The sequence below is a fragment of the Cervus canadensis genome, chromosome 14, assembly GCF_019320065.1.
Source record: "Cervus canadensis isolate Bull #8, Minnesota chromosome 14, ASM1932006v1, whole genome shotgun sequence".
Lineage (NCBI taxonomy): Eukaryota > Metazoa > Chordata > Mammalia > Artiodactyla > Cervidae > Cervus > Cervus canadensis.
The window spans coordinates 19,243,047-19,263,166 of NC_057399.1; the positions used below are offsets into that span (position 1 = coordinate 19,243,047).

Sequence of the window (20,120 nt, forward strand, 5' to 3'; positions counted from 1 at the left end):
GAGAGCCTCAGCATTCATCCCACCACTGGTGACAAGCTCCTCAGCTCTTGCTCATGCCAGACCTTTAGGATGAGAACAAATCATGACAGCCTGTTCTTGGGTACCGGGAATCTCTCTGGATAGTCTACGTCTCTGAGAAACCTCAGTAGGCATGTGAGCAAAACTCCCCAAAAAGAAACAGAGCTTAAAGTGAATTAATTGTTTATAAAAGGAGTATTATGCTGAGTAAGGACTATGTCCAAGGAAGGAGGTTAAACACTAGTGTGCTCATTATTAAGAGAATATTTGTAATAGAGAAAATATTCTCTATCCCAAAGACCTCCCCTCCTTTGTGATCCTAGAGCCTGTGATCCACATCTAACTACTTTCAGGGTAGGCTGTAAAAATAGTGCTAGACCAATCTCCCTGCAGACCTTGAGTAGTTCCTCAAGAAAGAGAATGAGTTTCCTCATTTCTCTGATCCCTGCCATAAGGATAAACATTCATGGGAGAAGACAGCATGGGTTGAATGACAGCGGTTGTCAGGGTAGTTTGGAAGACAGCCTTGCAGCCTAAGTCAGAATCTGAACTCAGAAATACCCCTGGACCTGTTTGTACGGCTGGAGCAGAGCCCGTGCCTGGCTGGCTCAGCTCCTTAGGAGAGGTGGGGGGTGGGGAGGTCACGGAACCTGCCAGACATGTTTGCACTGGCCAGGAGGTCATTTGGTTCCTAAGGCACCTCAGGGTCCCAGGCAGCTCCTGGCGCACATAATGGTTAAAGAGCCAAAGAAAATAAAGACAATGGCCAGAGGGAAACCATGTTACTCTTACATAAATCATCCAAACAGAAACAAACAGCACTCAGACTGAAGAGAAGTCTTTTAGTTTATGTAATCATTTACCAGGACTCCTTTGCTCTCTAAATTCTACAGTGCCGTTGCTAGACTGACTGGCCTTACTAGCAATACACTTATTGTTTGTATTTCTTCAGATTCAACGATGTAATCTCGATACAAGTACAGATCTTTCTGACAAGCTGGCTTTTAAAAATTAACTGACACCATATTAAAGAGAGCGCTTGTTATTTATACAATTTGGTTCAAATGTTTAGTTCTTTTACATATTCAGAAATTTTTGTAAACTTGCCACTCTTAAAAATTTACTAACACATGCATTTTTAAAAAACCCATCTGACCACAGATCCTTAAGTAGCAGTAATCCAGAAAGAAAATTTGGTAGGAAGTCAAACCAAAACACAATCCCCATGCCAACTCTAAAAAAACCTATTTGCTCATTTATATTGATTGCTTCCTGATCCATATCCAGCTTATTCTTGTGACAAAGCAGGAAGAATTTGATGGCCATTTACCATTAGTCTTTCTTATAGAAGGTAATAAAGTAGGCATTGAAATATTAGGGCTCTATAAATTATTAATAGAAATCAAGGTATTCAATTTTTTCTACAAACTAATACTCACCTCTTAATTTCTCATGGGTCAGATACATTAGTCATGATTCTTTTGGTTGCAAGACATAGAAATCCAATCCACCTGGCTTAAACAATCAAAGAAATTTATTGACCCAGTAACTAGGTATCTGAATTCAGGGATTCAAATCATGAGAAGAATATTCTCTTTCTCTTCATTTCTTGGCTCACATTCTGTCTATGTTGGTGTCATATACAGGGAAAGATGTCCCATATCTTTGCAAAGATGGCCATCAGATTATTTCATATTTGCAAACTTGTTCTATAGAATGGGGAACACAGACTTTCAGATGGCTCTGGGAAGTTTCAAGAAGGATTTCCTTTAGCCTTCACTGAACCAATCTCTGGTTAAAAGATGGAATGTTCTCATTGGCCAGGCATCTAGGTCACATGCACAACTCTAAACCAACCTCTGTGATTAAGGAGATGGAGCGCTCTGATAGGCCACACCTGGGTCATGTGTTGTGAATGGAACCAGAAGCCTTATTTATTATTATTGTTGTTCAGTTGCTAAGTCATGTCCGACTCTTTGCAACCCCATGAACCTCGGCATGCCAGGCTCCCCTCTCCTTCACTAACTCCTGGAGTTTGCTCAAATTCATGTCCATTGAGTGGGTGATGCTATCTAACCATATCATCCTCTATTGCCCCCTTCTCCTGCCCTCAATCTTTCCCAGCATCAGGGTCTTTTCCAATGAGTTGGCTCTCTGCATCAGGTGGCTAAAGAACCCTTATTAGTTCCTTGTAATCCTCAGGGATGAGATAGGATTTCCATATAATGGTGGACATTATTATCTCCCATAGGGATGCCAAACAAACATGTCTTTTGCTTAGACCATCTACTTTTTCTTGGACTGCAAAATTGCTATAACAATGGTGAATCGGTGTTCAGGGCAGATTCAAAGTTAAACAGCTCAACATTATTCCCAGAAAGACAATGTGAATCTATTTTGAATGCACAAATACAGTTCAGGCACATGGACTCCAACAAAAAAGTGAAATATATCCTATATAAATAGTAATGATTCCTGCACCAGATCCACTTCTGTATTCGTTTGTTCATTGTAGGTAGCATAGTATAGAGGGTAAGAGCATGGGCTCTGATGTCAGACTGGCGTTAGAATCGCAGTCCTATCACCCTCCAGTTCTGTGAATATGTCAATTGTACCCTTTTTTGTACCTTAGTTTCCTCATCTGTAAAATGTGGGGGAAAATAACAGCGCCTGCCACACAGGGCTGTTGTGAAGATGACGCGACTTAAGCTGTAAAAAGTGATTAGCACAGTTCTTGGTGCCTGGTAATCATGTCGTGCATGTTAGCTCTGTTCATTCGACAAATCTCTTTAGTACTTCCATATGTTTGGGGCCAGGGTTTCCTGAGGGGATGAAAAAGACGTGAGAATGTGCCTCCTGTCCTGAAGGAGACGAAGTATGTCAGCAGGAAAACAACAACAACCGCCCCATCACATTGCAGTCTGCAACATTACAATGATTGCTGCTGAATCGGGGGAGGGGGACAACAGGGATTCCTGGGAACCCTTTCTGAAGATGATTTAATTTGTGCTAGACCTGGGAGCAAAGTGAAATTCCCAGGCCTCGTGTGTGGGCCGGCATTGTACGGCAGAGTGTGGCCAACTGACAGAAGCATTGGCATCATTTGGGAGACTCTTAGAAATGCAGGATCTTGGTATCCAGATCATCATTTTGTTTTTTCATGTTCAGTACAGTATTCTATGAATTATCTGAGGTATTCAACACTTTATTATAAAAATAGACCCTGTGTGAGATGATTTTGCACAACTGTAGGCTAATGTTAGTGTTCTGAGCACCTTTAAGGTAGGCTAGGCTAAGAATGGTGGATTAGGTGTATTGTTCAGTAGATTAGGTGTATTGAATGCATTTTTGACTTATTATATTTTCAATTTTTGATGGGTTTATTGTGACATAACTCCATAATAAGTTGAGGAATATTTGAATAGTCCATATGGAAGGATAAATATCTAAACACAACTAAGAAGAGTTTGATAACTCTAAAAGGGTGATATGGCCTGCTGCTGCTGCTACTGCTAAAATCACTTCAGTCGTGTCCGACTCTGTGTGACCCCATAGACGGCAGCCCACCAGGCTCCCCCGTCCCTGGGATTCACCAGGCAAGAACACTGGAGTGGGCTGCCATTTCCTTCTCCAGTGGCCTCTCAGATATAAAAATGTTTCAAAGAGCCCCTGTAACCAAATCAGGATGGTATTGATATAGAAAGAAATAGCTAGCTCGATGGAACAGTTATAGACTCAAAGAAATGGATCTCAATCAATATGAGAGTGTAATACGTGACAAAGATTGAAGTTTAATTCATTGGAAAAAGAATGGAATATTCAACAAGTGATGTTTGCACAACTGGCAATCCATCTGGAAGAAAATAAAATTACTGTCCTATCTTACATATTTTACAAAAATAAACACCAGATGGATTAAATATTTAAATTTAAAAAATGAAATAATAAAAGTGCTTGCAAGAAAATCTAAGATGTTGCATATATAATCTAAAAATGGAGAGATCTTCTTACAAAGACTGGGCTCCGGAAGTTACACAAGAAAATAGAGATACTTGGATATGTAAAAATAAAATTTTTGATGGCAAAAGATTCCATTTAAAATGATAAAAGAACAAATAATATATTTGAAAATTTGTAATTTAGATAACAAAGAGTTGATATGTACTACTGAAGACCTCTTACAGATTGTTAAGATAAATGACCCAATTTTTAAAAATGAGCAAGGGATGTGGATAGACAATTCACAGGTTAACAAATGCAAATACTAACAAGCTATGAACAAATGTACAAATTCACTAGTAGTTATAGAAATACAAAGTAAAGCAACACTTTAATATTATTTGAATCCCTTCAGGCAGCCAAAAATTCGTAAGTGGTCATATTTATTGCTAGTAGGGACATGGGCATTTCTATTTTGGGTAGAAATGTGAATTATTTTCATTTTTTTGGAAAGGAATCTGGCCACATCTATGAAATGAAAAATGTATGCATCCTTCAGTTCAGCAGTTTTTTCCCTGAGAATCTATCCCACAGAAATAAAAACACAAGTGCATGAAGACTTACATACAAAGATGCTATTACAGCTTTGTTTTTGGTGGCCAAAATTAGAAGTAAAAGAGAATGTCCTTCAAATGGGAACTATCGTCCTTTCACACTGAGGAATATTATGCGTGAAAGACTGAATCAGAGTTTACTTAGATTTCCACAAGAAACTGTTAAAAGAGAAAATCAAAATACAGAGTCATGTGATACAATACAGTTTCATTTTTAAACTAAAGATGACAAACTCTGTCCATGTATGTGGATTCACATTAATGAGTGTTTGTAAGCCTATATGTATTTACACTAATGAGTGTTTATAAGTCTATACATGATTATAGGAGTATAACAAAGAAGAAAACATAGGTTATTAACATTTGTTCATTCAGGGGGAGAGTGATGTAAGTGGAGGAGGGGAGCACTTAAGCAAAAAGGGAAAGAAAAGCAATATAAACATGTCCAAACTCCTCATCTTAAAGATTTTTACTTCTTAAATTCTTCAGATACCTAACTCCCATAGGAAGTCAGATTCAGAAACAAACAATAACAATTCTTGCCCACTCACAGTCATGTGTGTTTGAAGGCAGGCTTCATTGTCTACGATTCTAGCCTTTTCAGTAGAAGTTACATAATAAACAGTTTCTGGTCTTCGGGCAGAAAATATTTTGAAGAAACACGTTGACATGTTGACTATCTTAGAAAAACGGATGTTAAGTACATCTAACTACCAGTTATAATTATTACCTATTTGTCTAAATACCCATCACCACCCCATTGACTTTTATATTCCACACTCATCAAAACTAAAAATGACTGGGTGGAGAGTGAGGGGCGTAGAGAGGGGAGAGGAGGGCTCAAAACACTTTAGAGAACACATTGAACTTATAGAATTGAATGAAAAATTGGGAATAAGTTGGTCTCAGAAAAGTGAATTAGAAAATTGGGAATTATTTAGACCAACCCACTTAGCATATGGAGAAGCAAACCCCCACTAATGACTTGTCTGCTTGAGTTAATACTTATGTTTACAACTGAAATACACGTTGCATTTTTTGTTATTTCCTATTGATATAATACTCTTTTTCTTAAAAAATGCTGGTCACAACCTAAGAATGGGTCATATGTGCAATTTGAAAAGCAGCATAGGTGTATTATTATTAGTGCTATTTTAGCCTTGTGGACTTCAAAGTCATGTTTTTATTCTATTTGGTGTGATGTGTGTGTTTTAGTCACTAAGTCATGCATCTCTTGCAACCTCATGGACTGTAGCCCACTAGACTCCTCTGTTCATGATATTCTCCAGGCAAGAATACTGGAGTGGATGGCCATTCCTGTCTCCAGGGGATCTTCCCGACCCAGGGACAGAACCCGGGGTCTTCTGAATTGCAGGCAGATTCTTTATTGTCTGAACCACCAGGGTGCCCATTTTACTCTATGTTATTTGTTAAAATTCTAACATGCGACCTTTGTCAAAGAGAATGATATTTTTCTAGCCCTCACATGCACATTTCCTTGGAATTTCCTTAGAAACAGGGCACTCTTTCCCTCTAACGGACAAAGTCCTTCCTAAACATATATTGATTTGCTGTGGACTTGCTTGGTTTTTTGTTGTTGGGGTGGTGGTAGGTTTTTCGTTTGTTTTTTACTATTTTCCACCGCAATAACTTTATGTTCTTCTAGTTTCTTCTTTCTCTTATCTCAGCTAATTCTTTTTGGTTTCAGTTTTATTCCGGCAACTAAATTTTAATTAGAAATACCAGATGAACAAGAAAAAACTCTCTACCTGTAACTAACGAATTAGGAGAAGAAGCAAAGAGGCGTAATAAAGTGAGATGTTGAGAGGAACATAGGAGGTGCTCAGTCAATAGAGAAAGATGTGTCTGACTGACAAGGGGTGGAGATGGTTTCTCAGAAGAGATGTGTTTGGGAAAGAAAGTATCTAATTTTGTCTTGGGTGAAATATAGCATTCCTGGAAGAGGGAACAGCTTGAACTGAGACAGAGGTGGGGAGAACACATAGTTAGGTTTGTCTGAAATTCCAGGAGTGATGGGAGAGGTGAGGCTTAGCGGAAGGGAGATGTTAGCTGAAGGACCCAATGTGTACCTCTGTAGGATGTGGGCAACAACCCAGGTTCTTCTGTGCTGCACTCTCTGCTCTCTGGGAGGAAGCAAGGAGGGCTGACTTCAGATTTTACAGTCTTAGTCTTATTTCTTTCTACTATCTACAGCCCACCGAAAGTCTGGAATGTCTCAGTGTCTGAATTTTCAGAGCCTGGTAATAGCCTTGGCACGGGCTCAGGGCACATTCAGGCAATTAATTCATCTTCGCTGCCCAGCACTTGGCAGGTATCAGAAAAGTCATGTTCAGGCTGTGCTCTGATCTTCAAGAGGAATGAAATGCAGTTGCAGCACCTTGGGAATAACCTAAGAAAACAAATATTCTTTTTTACTGAGACCTCTTTTCAAAATTCCCCTTCTTGTAAAGATGTTGTAACTGCGCAGGACCCCAGGAAGCCTTCCCAGAAAAGACCTCCATTTTTGTCCTCTGTCTGCCTTTTATCTGTAGAAAAACTTTAGTCAAGGAATAAATTTAATCAAGAAGTGAGTAAATGGAGAAAGGAGGAAAACAGTCAAGCAAGACAAAATAATGCTTTAGCCATTAAACAAAGTCAAGGTTCTTTAGTTCTTCCTCAAGAGCTACAGATAATATTCTGAGCCATGTCGTTTCAGCTGTTTGGCAGATACTGAAACCCCTACCAGGTGGAAAAAGTTAACTGTGTGTTGCACTTAGACTCCAGACCAGTTAGAACCAGAAGGTTGATGATGCTAACTCCTAGTTACCTCACTACCAACCAATCAGAAGAATGTCCACGAGCTGATCACGTCTTGCTCCTTGCACACTCCTCAGTACTCCCTCCAGAGTCCAGACACACCGCCTTGAGGCATGAGCCTGCTGAGGCGCCCATTGCCACAGCAAAGCAATAAAGCTGTTTCTTTCTGCTTCACCCAAACCTCTATTTCTGAGATTTAATCCCGCACCACTGTACAATAAGCTGAATTTCAGCAACAATGTTGCAAATGACACAGTAACTTAAAAATTATTCCCATCCCTTCCCTAGATGTTAAAGGAAAATAAGAGATGTGAATAAAAAATATAGAAGTATAAAAATAATTGACTTGTGATATATTAGTTTTACAATCCTCTCTAGTTATCACTGGTCAATAACTTTTGGTTTATGATTGTTTTTATACTACCTTATAAGTGAAAATCTTCAAAGAAATAATTGATGTTAGAGTTGGGAGATTTCTGTGAGTTTATTCTGGTTCATCCCCTTTCATTTTTACAGCTGAGGAAATTAGGGCCTAGATTACTCTATGCAAGCTGCCCAAATAATTTTATGTCAGAGAACTAAAATCAACCAAAAAACTATGACTCAGAGCAGGTTATTTGTTGGTGTATGTTCTTTTAGTCCCTTAAAGATGCATATGTGCGTTCCCATAATAAAATTTGCATTATACTTTTACATTCAACATATTTTGTGGTTTTCCCACTAAATCATTTTTATTCACATATTTGTTACATATTCCCATATTTAATGACTAGTGTGAATAACAAGAAAATGTGGAAAATTCTTAAAGAGATGGAAATACCAGACCACCTTACCTGCCTCCTGAGAAACCTGTATGTAGGTCAAGAGGCAACAGTTAGAACTGGACATGGAACAATAGACTGGTTCCAAATTGGAAAAGGAGTACGTCAAGGCTATATACTGTCACCCTGCTTATTTAACTTATATGCAGACTACATCATATGAAATGCCAGGCTGGATAAAGCTCAAGCTGGAATCAAAATTGCTGGGAGAAATATCAATAACCTCAGAAATTCAGATGACAAAACCCTTATGGCAGGAAGCAAAGAGGAACTCAAGAGCCTCCTGATGAAAGTGAAAGAGGAGAGTGGAAGAGCTGGCTTAAAACTCAACATTCAGAAAACAAAGATCATGGCATCTGTTCCCATCACTTCATGGCAAATATACAGGGAAACAATGGAAACAGTGAAAGGCTTTATTTTCTTGGGCTTCAAAATCATTGCAGAAGGTGACTGCAGCCATGAAATTAAAAGATGCTTGCTCCTTGGAAGAAAAGCTATGACTAACTTAGACAGCATATTAAAAAGCAGAGACATTACTTTGCTGACAAAGGTCCATTTAGTCAAAGCTATGGTTTTTCTAGTAGTCATGTATGGATGTGAAAGTTGGACTATAAAGAAAGCTGAGCGCCGAAGAATTGATGCTTTTGAACTGTGGTGTTGGAGAAGATTCTTGAGAGTTCCTTGAACTGCAAGGAGAACCAACCAGTCCATCCTAAAGGAAATCAGTCCTGAATATTCACTGGAAGGACTGATGCTGAAATTCCAATGTTTTGGCCACCTGATGCGAAGGACTGACTCCTTGGAAAAGACCCTGATGCTGGGAAAGACTGAGGGCAGGAGGAGAAGGACGACAGAGGATGAGATGGTTGGATGGCATCACTGACTCGATGGACATGAGTTTGAGCAAGCTCCGGGAGTTAGTGATGGACAGGGAAGCCCGGCATGCTGCAGTTTATGGGGTTGCAAAGAGTTGGACATGACTGAGTGACTGAACTGAACTGAACTATCTAATTGTATGAATGTACTATAATTTATTGACCTATTCTCACCCTTTTTGGGCATTTAGATTGTTTTTGCATTATTGTTGTTATTAGAAATAAAATCTTTGACTTGTCTTATCATTTCTTAAGGGGGGAATTACTAGTTTGGTTAAAGGGGATAGACATGTTAAGCCTTCTGAGACACACTGCCAAGTTGGTTAGCCCAGGAAAGTTTTGCAGATTTGCCATAAGCAATAAGCTTCATGTCTTTCTTGAAATCTTAGCAAATTTAGATCTAACAGATCAGTTATTCCAGTTAACTTGGGAGTTAAAAATTTCCCCAATTATCATTATTGAAAAAATACTAATAATTATGATGCCATTATTCATTTGAGAAGCTAAGCGGTCTTATCCTTAAATTGTAAATGCATCTGTAAGAGCTAAGAGAGAAATGTATGAATAAATAGATAATGATCAAGTAAGAAATGTCCAGGAGCTTTCCTGTAGGGGTCACTATTACTGTCAATTTATGTCTGCAAGGTAACTAAAATAGTTATGCATTTAAGAATGTATGCACATTTGCCCGCAGGTCACAACTAGAGATTCCGAGCGGGAAAGGAAAGATTCCCCATGACGCAAAGAAGCTCATGCCTGCAGCAACTAAGACCCGATGCAGCCTAATAAATAAATATTAGAAAAAAAGAATGTAGGGACATCCATTTTAAATGCCTGATTTCTCTACATTTCCTAAACTGCAAATAATAAGACCTTTGCAGCCAGATAGTATCCTAATGTCAAGTTCTTTTTATAATGACATATACCACTCTCTCCACTCAGTATGTTCCTCAGTTTGAACTGACTGGGTTTCCCTTGGGGCTCAGCTGGTAAAGAATCCGCTTGCAATGCAGGAGACCTGGGTTCGATCCCTGGCTTGGGAAGATCCCCTGGAAAAGAGAACGGCTACCCACTCCAGTATTCTGGCCTGGAGAATTTCAGGGACTGTATAGTCCATGGGGTCGCAAAGAGTCCGACGCTACTGAGCGACTTTCACTTTATGCTACTCCTAGGAAAGGTACTCAGGCTTGTTCTTAATAGAGGAAGCATTAACTAATTGCCTAACTCCAAAAAGTGTCTACATGGCACAAGCTGACTTGAACTGAAGGGGGAAAAAAAAGTTCTTTGCTATGGACAGTAGGATCCCCTCCTTTTCTGCTTTCCCCGTCAACCTCTCTGCCTTCTGCCTCAAAACGTACACAGAAGACAAAAACCAGTTGTTGTAATACGCATTCTATCGTTCCATTTGGGTACAAAGAGATGCTTTTTAATGTTTAAGTTTTTGTTAATGCAGTTCAACTGTGATCCCGAGGTTCCAGGAGACAGGCGGTCGTCAGGCTTCAGGGCTGGGGCAGGGCACCTGCTGCAAACGGGTCAGCTCTCTCCAAAGCAGGAGTCTTTCCCATCGTAAAATGCAAAGTAGCCAGCCGTTTTCCATTCCCCCGTCTCCGGCGGCGTAGGAAGGGGCCGGGAGGATATTTACCCACCCCGCATTCGCACTTCTATTGAACAGAACCCGGGGGCAGCGGCTTCTCCGAGAGCAGCGCCAACCGGCTCAGGCCCAGCCGAGGCTCACACATGGATTTGGCCGAGCCGGCGCTGGGCTGGGGCGTCCGGGAAGCCTAGGGGATCCGTCTAGGAAACCGCGGGGTGCGTGGTGCTGAGGCCGGTTGTGAGAGCCTCGGTTTCAACTGGGCGGAACTCAACCTCGCCCCCGGCGCGCTCGGCTCCTTTTGCAGCTGGGAGGAGTTGAGGCTGGGAGTTGGCAAACCTCACTCACCTGTCGGAACTTGGATCCGGACAGGGAGTGGGGCCTGGAGATCAGGACACTCTGGTTACCGCAGCCTCGGCCTTCCCCGCGCCGGGACACCACGGGGGGCTGCTCCCCGAGACTCGAGACGCCTGGGCTCGGCTCCGCAGCTCCCTACTCCCCGCTCTTGCCCCCAGGCGCCGTCGTCTTGGCGAGCAGCGAAGGCCAGCTCGAGCCGACGCCAGAGCTGCGGGTTCGAGAGGCTCCGCCTCCTTCGGCCACTTCGAGCCACAAGCGCCTCCGGGAACTTTTCCAGTCTGTCTTAGGCTGCGGTCACTGCTGAGGTTTTCAGAACTTTTGCAGGAGAGGGCCAGCTAGGACCTCTGCCTCCAACCCACGCCTTGCCTGCAGCCTGCCTGGGACATCCCCGAGTCCAGGAGATCCCGCTCCCCGACGCCCCAAATTTTCGCGAGCGGTCTGCGCTCCCAGACTGTCGAGCTCCTGTGCCAAGAGGCGTGCTGGTTTTCGGGGGCCGGCAACGCTCTCTCCCTCGGCTCGCCTTCCACCTTCCCCGGCGTGGGGCTGGGTGAGTCGGGATCTACGGTACACTTGAGCGTTCCCAGAGCTCCGGATTCGCTCCCGCCCCGGAGACGCCCTTCCAGGAGGGACTGAACCCGGGCGGTCCCGGCCTCTTACTCCGAAACTCGAGTCGGCCCGGGTCTTTTCCCTCCGAACTCCTGTGCCGTCGCGGATCGGCCGGCGGAGCGTCGGGGCGCTCGAGACTTCGTGGCCTGTCGGGGGCTGCGCGTACCATGGCCGGCTGCTGCTGCCTGTCCGCGGAGGAGAAGGAGTCGCAGCGCATCAGCGCCGAGATCGAGCGGCAGCTTCGCCGGGACAAGAAGGACGCGCGCCGCGAGCTCAAGTTGCTGCTTCTGGGTGAGTGAGCGTCTCGCATCCCTGAGCTCCGGGCATTTCGCTCCCGGCCGCTTCCCTCGCCCGGATCCCTGGCTGGAGGACCTGGAACCGAGCGGTATGCTGCTGCGCGGCTTCCTCCTCCTCCCAGGGGCTCGCGGATGACAGCAAGTTGGGCCCTTAGGCGGCAGTCCTTTGCACCTCCAGCTGGGCGACATTGGAAGGCACCCCCTTCCTGACCCCGAACAGCTGAGAGGTAACATTTGACCTCTGCTTTCTCCGTTCTTTGCGTCTCTCCCTAAAGCCTCATCCACCTCACCCCTGCGTCCACAGCGCACACCGCCTCTGCAGGACGTATCTTGGATGTTGGGGGTTGGTGGTGGGGAGCTGTTTAATCCACATTTTGGGTTCATCCTGGCTCCTGCGCTCTCGAGTAAGTACGGTTGACTGAGCGCTAACGAGCGCTCGGTTCTTATGCGCATCGCCGCCCAGTGATGAGGACAAGTGATATCCCCATTTTAGAGAATTAAAAACAGGACGCAAAATTGGCGAACTTGCCCTGACTGAGAAAAGGCAGAGCAGATACCGGGGCTGTCGTGGGGGTGCAGCCCAAGCCTTAACCTCTCTCCCCGCTGTGACGGCCTCCGCCTGCCTCCCCGAGCTCCCTTTGGGGAGGCCTGTTTGCGTAAAGGCCCAAACCTCCCTTGCTCAGTTGAGCTCCCCGTGTGTTCCTTCCTAGGGTTGGGACTCCGGTTCCCCAGCCGCTCTGGCTAGTTCTTCATCGGGCTCTTCGGGCGTCTGCACAGGTCTAGGTAGGACGCTCACTTTCAAAAACGGAAAGAGAATGTTAAAAGTTTGCCCAGTGTACGCCTTAGGGCAGGATCCCTTCTCTTGGGACTTTCTAGAACCCTGTTCAGTCTGTTTGCTGTTGAGGAAGATTTACCTTTTCCTTCTTTCATACCAGAGTAGCAGCTGTCAGATCTTTCTAGATAGCTGCAAATATTTCAACTTTTTTCTTTCCCTGAAGAGTGCCTATCAGGCCGCTGTGCTGGAAGTGTGGGCTCAGGTCTGCAGGTGGGCCTGAGAGGCCACTCTGGGAGGAGATGGAGCCTAGGTGGGGAAGGAAAAGGATTCTGTTCACTGGCCTGGGCTGCCCTTTCATGCCTGGCCCAGAACTCGGAGGGGGTCTGAGAATTCTAATGGTACTTGGCCTTCCAGGTTGTTATAAAGCTACATTTGCCAAGGAAGGAGGATTCTGTGACTGTCTGTTAGTGGATAGCGCTGAAAAGTAATTATGTGGGCCCCCAGTGTCCTCCTGTCCGAGGCTCCACGAAGATTAGGGGCGGGCCGGGCTTTAGCTGCATTGTTGTTATTGTTTAGCCCCAGTCTTTCCCATCCCTTAGACTGTAGCCTGCCAGACTCCTCTGTCCATGGAATTTCCCAGGTAAGAATACTGGAATGGGTTGCCATTTCCTTCTCCAGGGTATCGTTCCAACCAAGGGATCGAACTTGTGTCTCCTGCATTGCAGGTAGATTCTTTACCCCTGAGCCACCTGGGAAGCCCTTTAACTGCGTACTTTTTCAAGGACAGACTGAGTCCTCCGTCCTTGTGAAATACTTTTTGATCTGTGTCAGTGTGTAAAATTCAGTGCCTGAAATATACCAGGAGCTTGACAAATGAAAATTAAGCAGGAAGCTGACCATATTGTATTGGTGATAAGACTGTTTAGGGGTAAAATGCTTGCATTTACTTACAATCAAACTAGGGTAGGGATGTTTGTAGGTATGTTTTCCCTGAAAGTCATACTTAATCCAGGTGACTAGAATCTGTTTTTGTACCTGCCAGGCCCTTGCCCTAACCCTCTTATTGACCCTTTCAGCACTGTCTGACCTCCCAGGAACCCCTTTTTAATCATCCTCAGCTGTGACTAGCACACCATCTCAGTGCTAATCATCCAGAACTTGTTAGCAAGTTGTTATACCACATGGAACTATCCAAAACCCCAAGGATGGACTTTGAAACCTCCGGTTTAGTTTGCTCTGCAAGGGGGCAGGGCATACTTGCATTTCTTAAGACAGAAGAGGAGGAGGCCATGACGCCAAAAACACAGAAATCAGGGAATCCTTTTTTGTCTAAAGTCATGCAGTTTGAGTGAAAATAAAAGTCACCTGAGCTTCTATAATGGGTGCATTAGATGAACCACTGCCTGAGTACCTCAGGTGAAAACTGTTTTGCAAATAGGAGTTGAGGATCCTGTGTGGAGGGTGGAATGAGCCAAAAGGCCGCCAGCTCTTTGACAAGGAAGCATGCTGTTGCAACGAAGTGATTTAAGGACATTTCCAAAGTGCATTCAGTGGGGCCATATCCTGTTTGTGCTTAATAAAAGCATGGGTCAGTGTCCACAGGGAAAGATAAAACTTGCTGTCCATTTGGGGCAACTATTTGCAAGGTGTTAGCGTGGTACTTTTTTGTGGAAGGAGAAAGGGGAGAAATAAAGGAGATGGCTGAAATTAGTAGAAAGAAATTCCTCATCAGTTCCTCAGATAAACGTAGGACAAAAGAGTTCTGATAAGAACCTGATGAACATCAGTCCATGTAGGAAGAAAGTGTCTGGACAATAGCAACGAAACGGGGAGAAATGTGATTTTTATTGATTTTTGGTATCAAATGAGGCTTGGAAAAGTGCTGCTTGTTAATCAGGTCGAGTGTCTCCAGTAACTCTGATGTCTTGATTTTGGATGCAGACCTCATGGTGGAACTGGAATGTGTACCGGGGAATTGGTATTTAACTCATGCTGGTATAGGGATTAAAAATGTAGTTTCTTAGGTCTGACTGCCTGAGTTCAAACTCTGGTTCTACCCTTTCTTAACTGCAGACTAACTTGGCTCTGTCGGCTAGTAAGAGTCAACTAGCATCATTCCATTTTGTAGCATTTTTGGCCGCCGGGGAGGTGTTATTTCCATTTTAGCTGACCAGTTGTAGGTTGGTAGCAGTTTGTCTAAGTGGTGCTGGTTGTTCTTTAACAAAAATGTTTGGCTTGGAGTTCCCCTTATCATTTTCTGAGCCTTAAGCTGACTTTTAAATCTCTTACTCTTCTTACACTAATGAGTTGAAAAATCTGAGTCCCCTACAGTTTCGGTGCATTGGTTATAACAAAATTCCATGTCAGAACTATTTGTCATGTTCCTGGGCTGCAAGTCTATTTAGGCTTAATGGCTAGGAAATTATTGTCCAGTTCCAGCTTCTCTCCACTGACCAGTTGGCACCAGACATTCTGCTGTAAGCCTTCCTCTGCCCCTTTTTGGTTTATTTATTATCCATGTAAACTCACATATAGCTAGGATTGTGTTTGTGTGTGTGAGTTTTACCAGTGGTTTTTATTTCATTACTGAATCATTTTGGTACTCACATTGCACCCAATTTGCACACTAGTTCCCATATCACTCCTCCATCAGTTTTTGGAGCATTTCCTTACTTTCTGGCATAACTTCGTGCTCCAGGTTCATCTTGTACCCCTCTTCTCAGTCCAGAAATAAGTCATTTCTCTGCTGGGCCTTGATCATTTTCAGTGGAAAACTGTACATTTTTTTTCTCCTGAAGATAATTAAACACTTGAAACAAAGATGTCAACTCCCTTAATTCAAATCAGTCGCCAGTGCGTAAGTATCTGAAAAACCACATTTCTAGAGCTCTGAGTTAGAGGATGAAAGTTTTAAGGTTGTAATGCTATCAAAGTAGATATAAAAGGGAAAAATCTAACAGTAAAGTTAGATGAAAAACAATGTAAAAAAGTCTTAGTCGTCAAAGGGTATTTTTTTCATTTTTAATGGCTTCTAGTCTGTATCGCCTTTTGTTTTCTCTTTTTCTATGATACCTGAATCACAAGAGAAAAGTCTCCTTGTAAGAACTCCCTTGTGTGGGGTGGCAGGGAGGGAGGCGGCTGGACTGAGGAGAGAGAGGAGTGTACAGCAAGTCACTGTAGCAAAGCTATTGTGTTACTAAAGACATTGAAATTCACACAAAAATAAGGCCTTATTGGAAGGATTCTTACCAGGGCATCTAATGAAATGTAAAGAATCAAATAGTAAAAACCAGGAAAGCAGATGCCATGGCCTTCCCAGGGCACAATCACTAACGTGACTTGGCTCAGTTCCCTTCCAAGCTCTAGAAACTTCTGGGCCTTTCTTGTCCCTGTCGTTGAGCCTGCGGCCCCATGTGAGTGAGGCTGTGAACCTGAATCAATCAGTTTCGTCTGGGAGATCCATAGCACAGACAGAGCTGCATCTGAATGCACATGGCCTGCAGCTGGGTGTCCTGTAAGGCCAGCAGCCGCTGCCGCTGCCGACAGTGTAAAGAATTAGAAGCGAACCAGCAGAAATCCCAGGGTGCTAGAGGAATATGCTCTGCAGGACTCTGTGTGGAACCCCAACTTTCATCACCACAGTTGGCTCTCTGCTAATGGGTAAATTAATGACTTATCATGTTGGCCAGGGTTCCTGGTTGCAGAAGAATAATTTCACTTAAGAATAATTTATTGGAGGGGAAACAGGAAGCTTGTAAATTGATGGGAATTGAAGAGCAGGCTAAGTGAAAGGGCAAGATCCAAGGGAGTCTTGACACTGGAATCAGACCAGGCTGCCAAGCGCACAGCCAGAAACTTACCACCCAGAGAGCTGAGAGTCACTGAGGCTGCCCTGGATGCCTACCTCCACGTGAGTGAAGCAAATCATCTGTGATCATCTCTTGCAACTTTCTTTCACTTTGCAAAACCTCAGGCCATCTGATTTTGCCCACGGATTCGATCCCTGGGTGGGGAAGATCCCCTGGAGGAGAGCATGGCAACCCTCTCCAGTATTTTTTCCTGAAGAATCCCATGGACAGAGGAGCCAGGTGGGCTGCAATTCATGGGGTCACACAGGGTCAGAGACAACTGAAGAAGTGACTTAACATGCACACATATGCACAGGGAGCTTGGGGAGAGGTAGGATGGTGTAGCGGTGAGAACACGCTCTCTGGAGCCAGCCTTTGTGAGTTTAAAATCTAGATGATCTAGTGGTTACGACCATGCTTCTAATGCAGGGGTTGCAGGTCCTCGTCAGGGAACTAAGCTCCCACATTCTGTGCAGTGAAGTAAAAAAGCACAAAATAATAATAAAAATAAGAAACAATAAAATCTAGGCAATAAATAGTCCCCATTGTGCTGCCAACCCTCTGTCTGGGCTCAGTTACAAGGTCTCTGATAGAAGCAGCATGTTTTTTCCAGAAGGGTATGCAGATAGGACAGTCAATGACATGAAATCTCCACTGGTGTTCCTCCTCAGAGAACATGGACCTGACGTGTGGTCATAACGTAGCATCATGAAGTGAGCAGCATGTTAAGGCTCTGGAAACCTGAGGGGTTGTTTTGTTTTGTTGTTGTTTTGATGGAGGTAGCCTCTGAGTAGTAAACATATGACCATGAGCAAGACCTTCCCTTTTGAACACCAGGATCCTCACTGTAAAATGAAAGTTTTGGATCAGGTGACCTCTGTTGTTGCTCAGTTGCTCAGTTGCTTCTGACTCTTTGTGACCCCATGAACTGCAGCACACCAGGCCTCCCTGTACTTCACCATCTCAGAGTTTACTCAAACTCAAACCATTGAGTCGGTGATGCCATGCAACCATCTCATCATCTGTCGTCCCCTTCTCCTCCTGCCTTCAATCTTTCCCAGCTCATTAGAAATTTCACATCAGGTCACCAAAGTATTTTAGCTTTAGCATCAGTCCTTCCAATGAATATTCGTGGTAGATTTCCTTTAGAATTGACTGGTTTGATCTCCTTGCTGTCCAAGGGACTCTCTGAGGTCTTTCCAATTCTGGCATCAGCTGGTTTATACCAGTGGTCTTCAAAGTGTGCTCCCAGGAAAAAAAAAAAAAAGTGTGCTCCCAGGACCAGCAATATCAGCTCCTCTGGGAACTTGTTGGAAATGCAAACTCTGAGTCCTCAGCATGGCCTTCTGAGTCAAATTCTAGAGTAGGACCAGCAAGCTGTATGTTAATAGGATCTCCTGGTGATCCTGATACACATAAGTTGGAGAACGTGTCTTGTAACCTTGGCCTGGACCTCAGGATGGACCAGACTCTGATTGCCACCCTGGGCTCTAAAGCAGGTACCTTCTCTTTCAGTGGGTATCTGGGAGGCCCCTGGGATCAACCTGCTGAGGGGCTGCTCTATTTTTTTATGTTGAAGTAGTCTCTCTCACCAACTTGATGAAGGGTCTTCAGAATGTGAACTGGGTAATCTGTAGGAACTGTTTAGGCTCTGTCCCCAGGTGTCAGGTTGCTGGGCAAAGAGGAGAAGCAGGCACGCATGTGCCTACATCTTACCTTGGCAAGAGTCCTTAAAAAAGCAACAGTGTCTGCGTTTGCGTGAGCCCTTGACCTTTGATGTAGAACTCCTGAAGTTATGCTCCTATAAATTGTAATGGTTTTATGGCCTATTATCATTAAGTAATTATCTCTCTATTATGGACTAAGTGGTGCAGAGAAAGCCCATTTTAGTACTAGCCACCAAATATCAGTCTGCTTTTTGAAAATTCAACCTCTGTGGAACGTTGGGGGCTTCCCTGGTGGTTCAGATGGTAAAGTGCCTGGAATGCGGGAGACCTGGGTTTGATCCTTGGGCTGGGAAGATCCCATGGAGAAGGGAATGGCAACCCACTCCAGTACCCTTGCCTGGAAAATCCCACGGACAGAGGAGCCTGGTGGGCTCCAGTCCACGGGGTCACAAAGAGTTGGACACGACTGATCTGGATAAAGGAAAATGGAACATTTGCTGTATATTCCTGGTTGTCAAGTTTGTTTGTTTTTTTTTTTCCCCCAAGTAACCGATACGTTCTGGTATTTTGTACTTGGTTGTAAATGAGAGAAAAAGAGAACTTTTATCTTCTATTATTTTGTCTGAAAGGTATCTTTTGTATGGTCCGTTAGTTGTCCATGACCCAAAGAGGAACTATGCCACTGCTTTCTCAAACCTGCCATGAATGACACCTTCATTTTGACATTTTGTGTAACTCATCTCCAGAATGTTTTTCTGTTGCTCAGCTACTATGTAGCTGGGAAATGTAAGCTAATTGTATTCCTAAACAAAATCAGATAAATGAAGGTGATAAATCATTTATAGAAGCATCATCTAATGCACCTCGTAGTCTAAATCCTGGTTGTCTTGAGTCAGTGCCACTCAAAAAGCAGTCAGGGGTCCTGGGCCAGTGTGCCTGTAAGACAGATACAGAAATCAAGAATAGACACCTAGAAACTTTTATAGCAATTTAACATGATGTAGCATTAGAGGGTATTTTTATTGTATTTCATTGATGTAATAGTCTGCAACTGAATGGGAAAAATTTAAAAACTGGTCCCTTACCACAGAGTTTGAGAAACAAGAGTGCAGACTTTTAAGGATGGGATAGAAAAAGATCAGAGGAGTTAGACTCAGCAGATGTTACAGGGTTTGGTGATCAGTAGCTGTCTGACAGTAAGCCACAGTGAGGAGGCCAGTCTCTTGGTTGCCAGCCAGTTCTTTTATTAAGTCACTCCCGAGTCTTCATGTTCAACTTCATTTCTAAGGTAACATCGGTTCTAAGAGGTGCCATTGTCTTGAAAGTAGATTTTCATTTACTGCATTGTACGCGTCAATGCAAAGGCCCTCTTGACCTTAAAAATGTTCATTCGTGTGGCAGTAGATCTCAGAATCAAGACTATAAGGCTGTTTAATTCCTTTTTCCTCTAATAGTACAAATTTAAAATAAAGCAAAACGGTTCCAATTATTGACAAATAATTCAATTTCATAAAACTAGTTTAAGTGCTGAAATTAGATTGGAAAAGATGCCTCTGTTTTATTTCCATCAGCCCCACTGAGTTCAAGTAATCTTTTTCTGTGAAACTCTGAAAAGGGTTGCTTCCTGGGTCAGTGGGACTGTTATGTATATAAAGGGTAAGAAGCAAATAAGAGGAGGCACATGTGAGCGCAATAATGTATGCTACTGTTGGCTCCAGTGCGGATGGGCCGCACCCAGGTGGCTGGTGGATTCTAGGAAGAGCTTTCCATGGGACCTTGAAATCCGTGATGGCTTTGTTCGCCACTGAACCCACAAAGCTGAGCACAGAGCCTAGCTAAAACAGAGGCTGAATAAATACATGTCTCTCCCTCTCTCTCTTTAGTGGCTTCCATGAA

General features: G+C 43.6%; 1 protein-coding gene across 1 annotated transcript in view; it reads left to right on the forward strand.

Moving 5' to 3' along the window:
* Positions 1–10,907: 10,907 nt before the first annotated feature.
* The window catches only part of LOC122453006 (guanine nucleotide-binding protein subunit alpha-14), a 182,188-nt gene continuing 172,975 nt past the window's right edge, over positions 10,908–20,120 (forward strand). Inside the window, exon 1 of the mRNA XM_043486810.1 lies at positions 10,908–11,929. Within this exon, the coding sequence (XP_043342745.1) occupies positions 11,806–11,929 (124 nt within the window). The 5' untranslated portion in view covers positions 10,908–11,805. The remainder of the gene's footprint in view (positions 11,930–20,120) is intronic.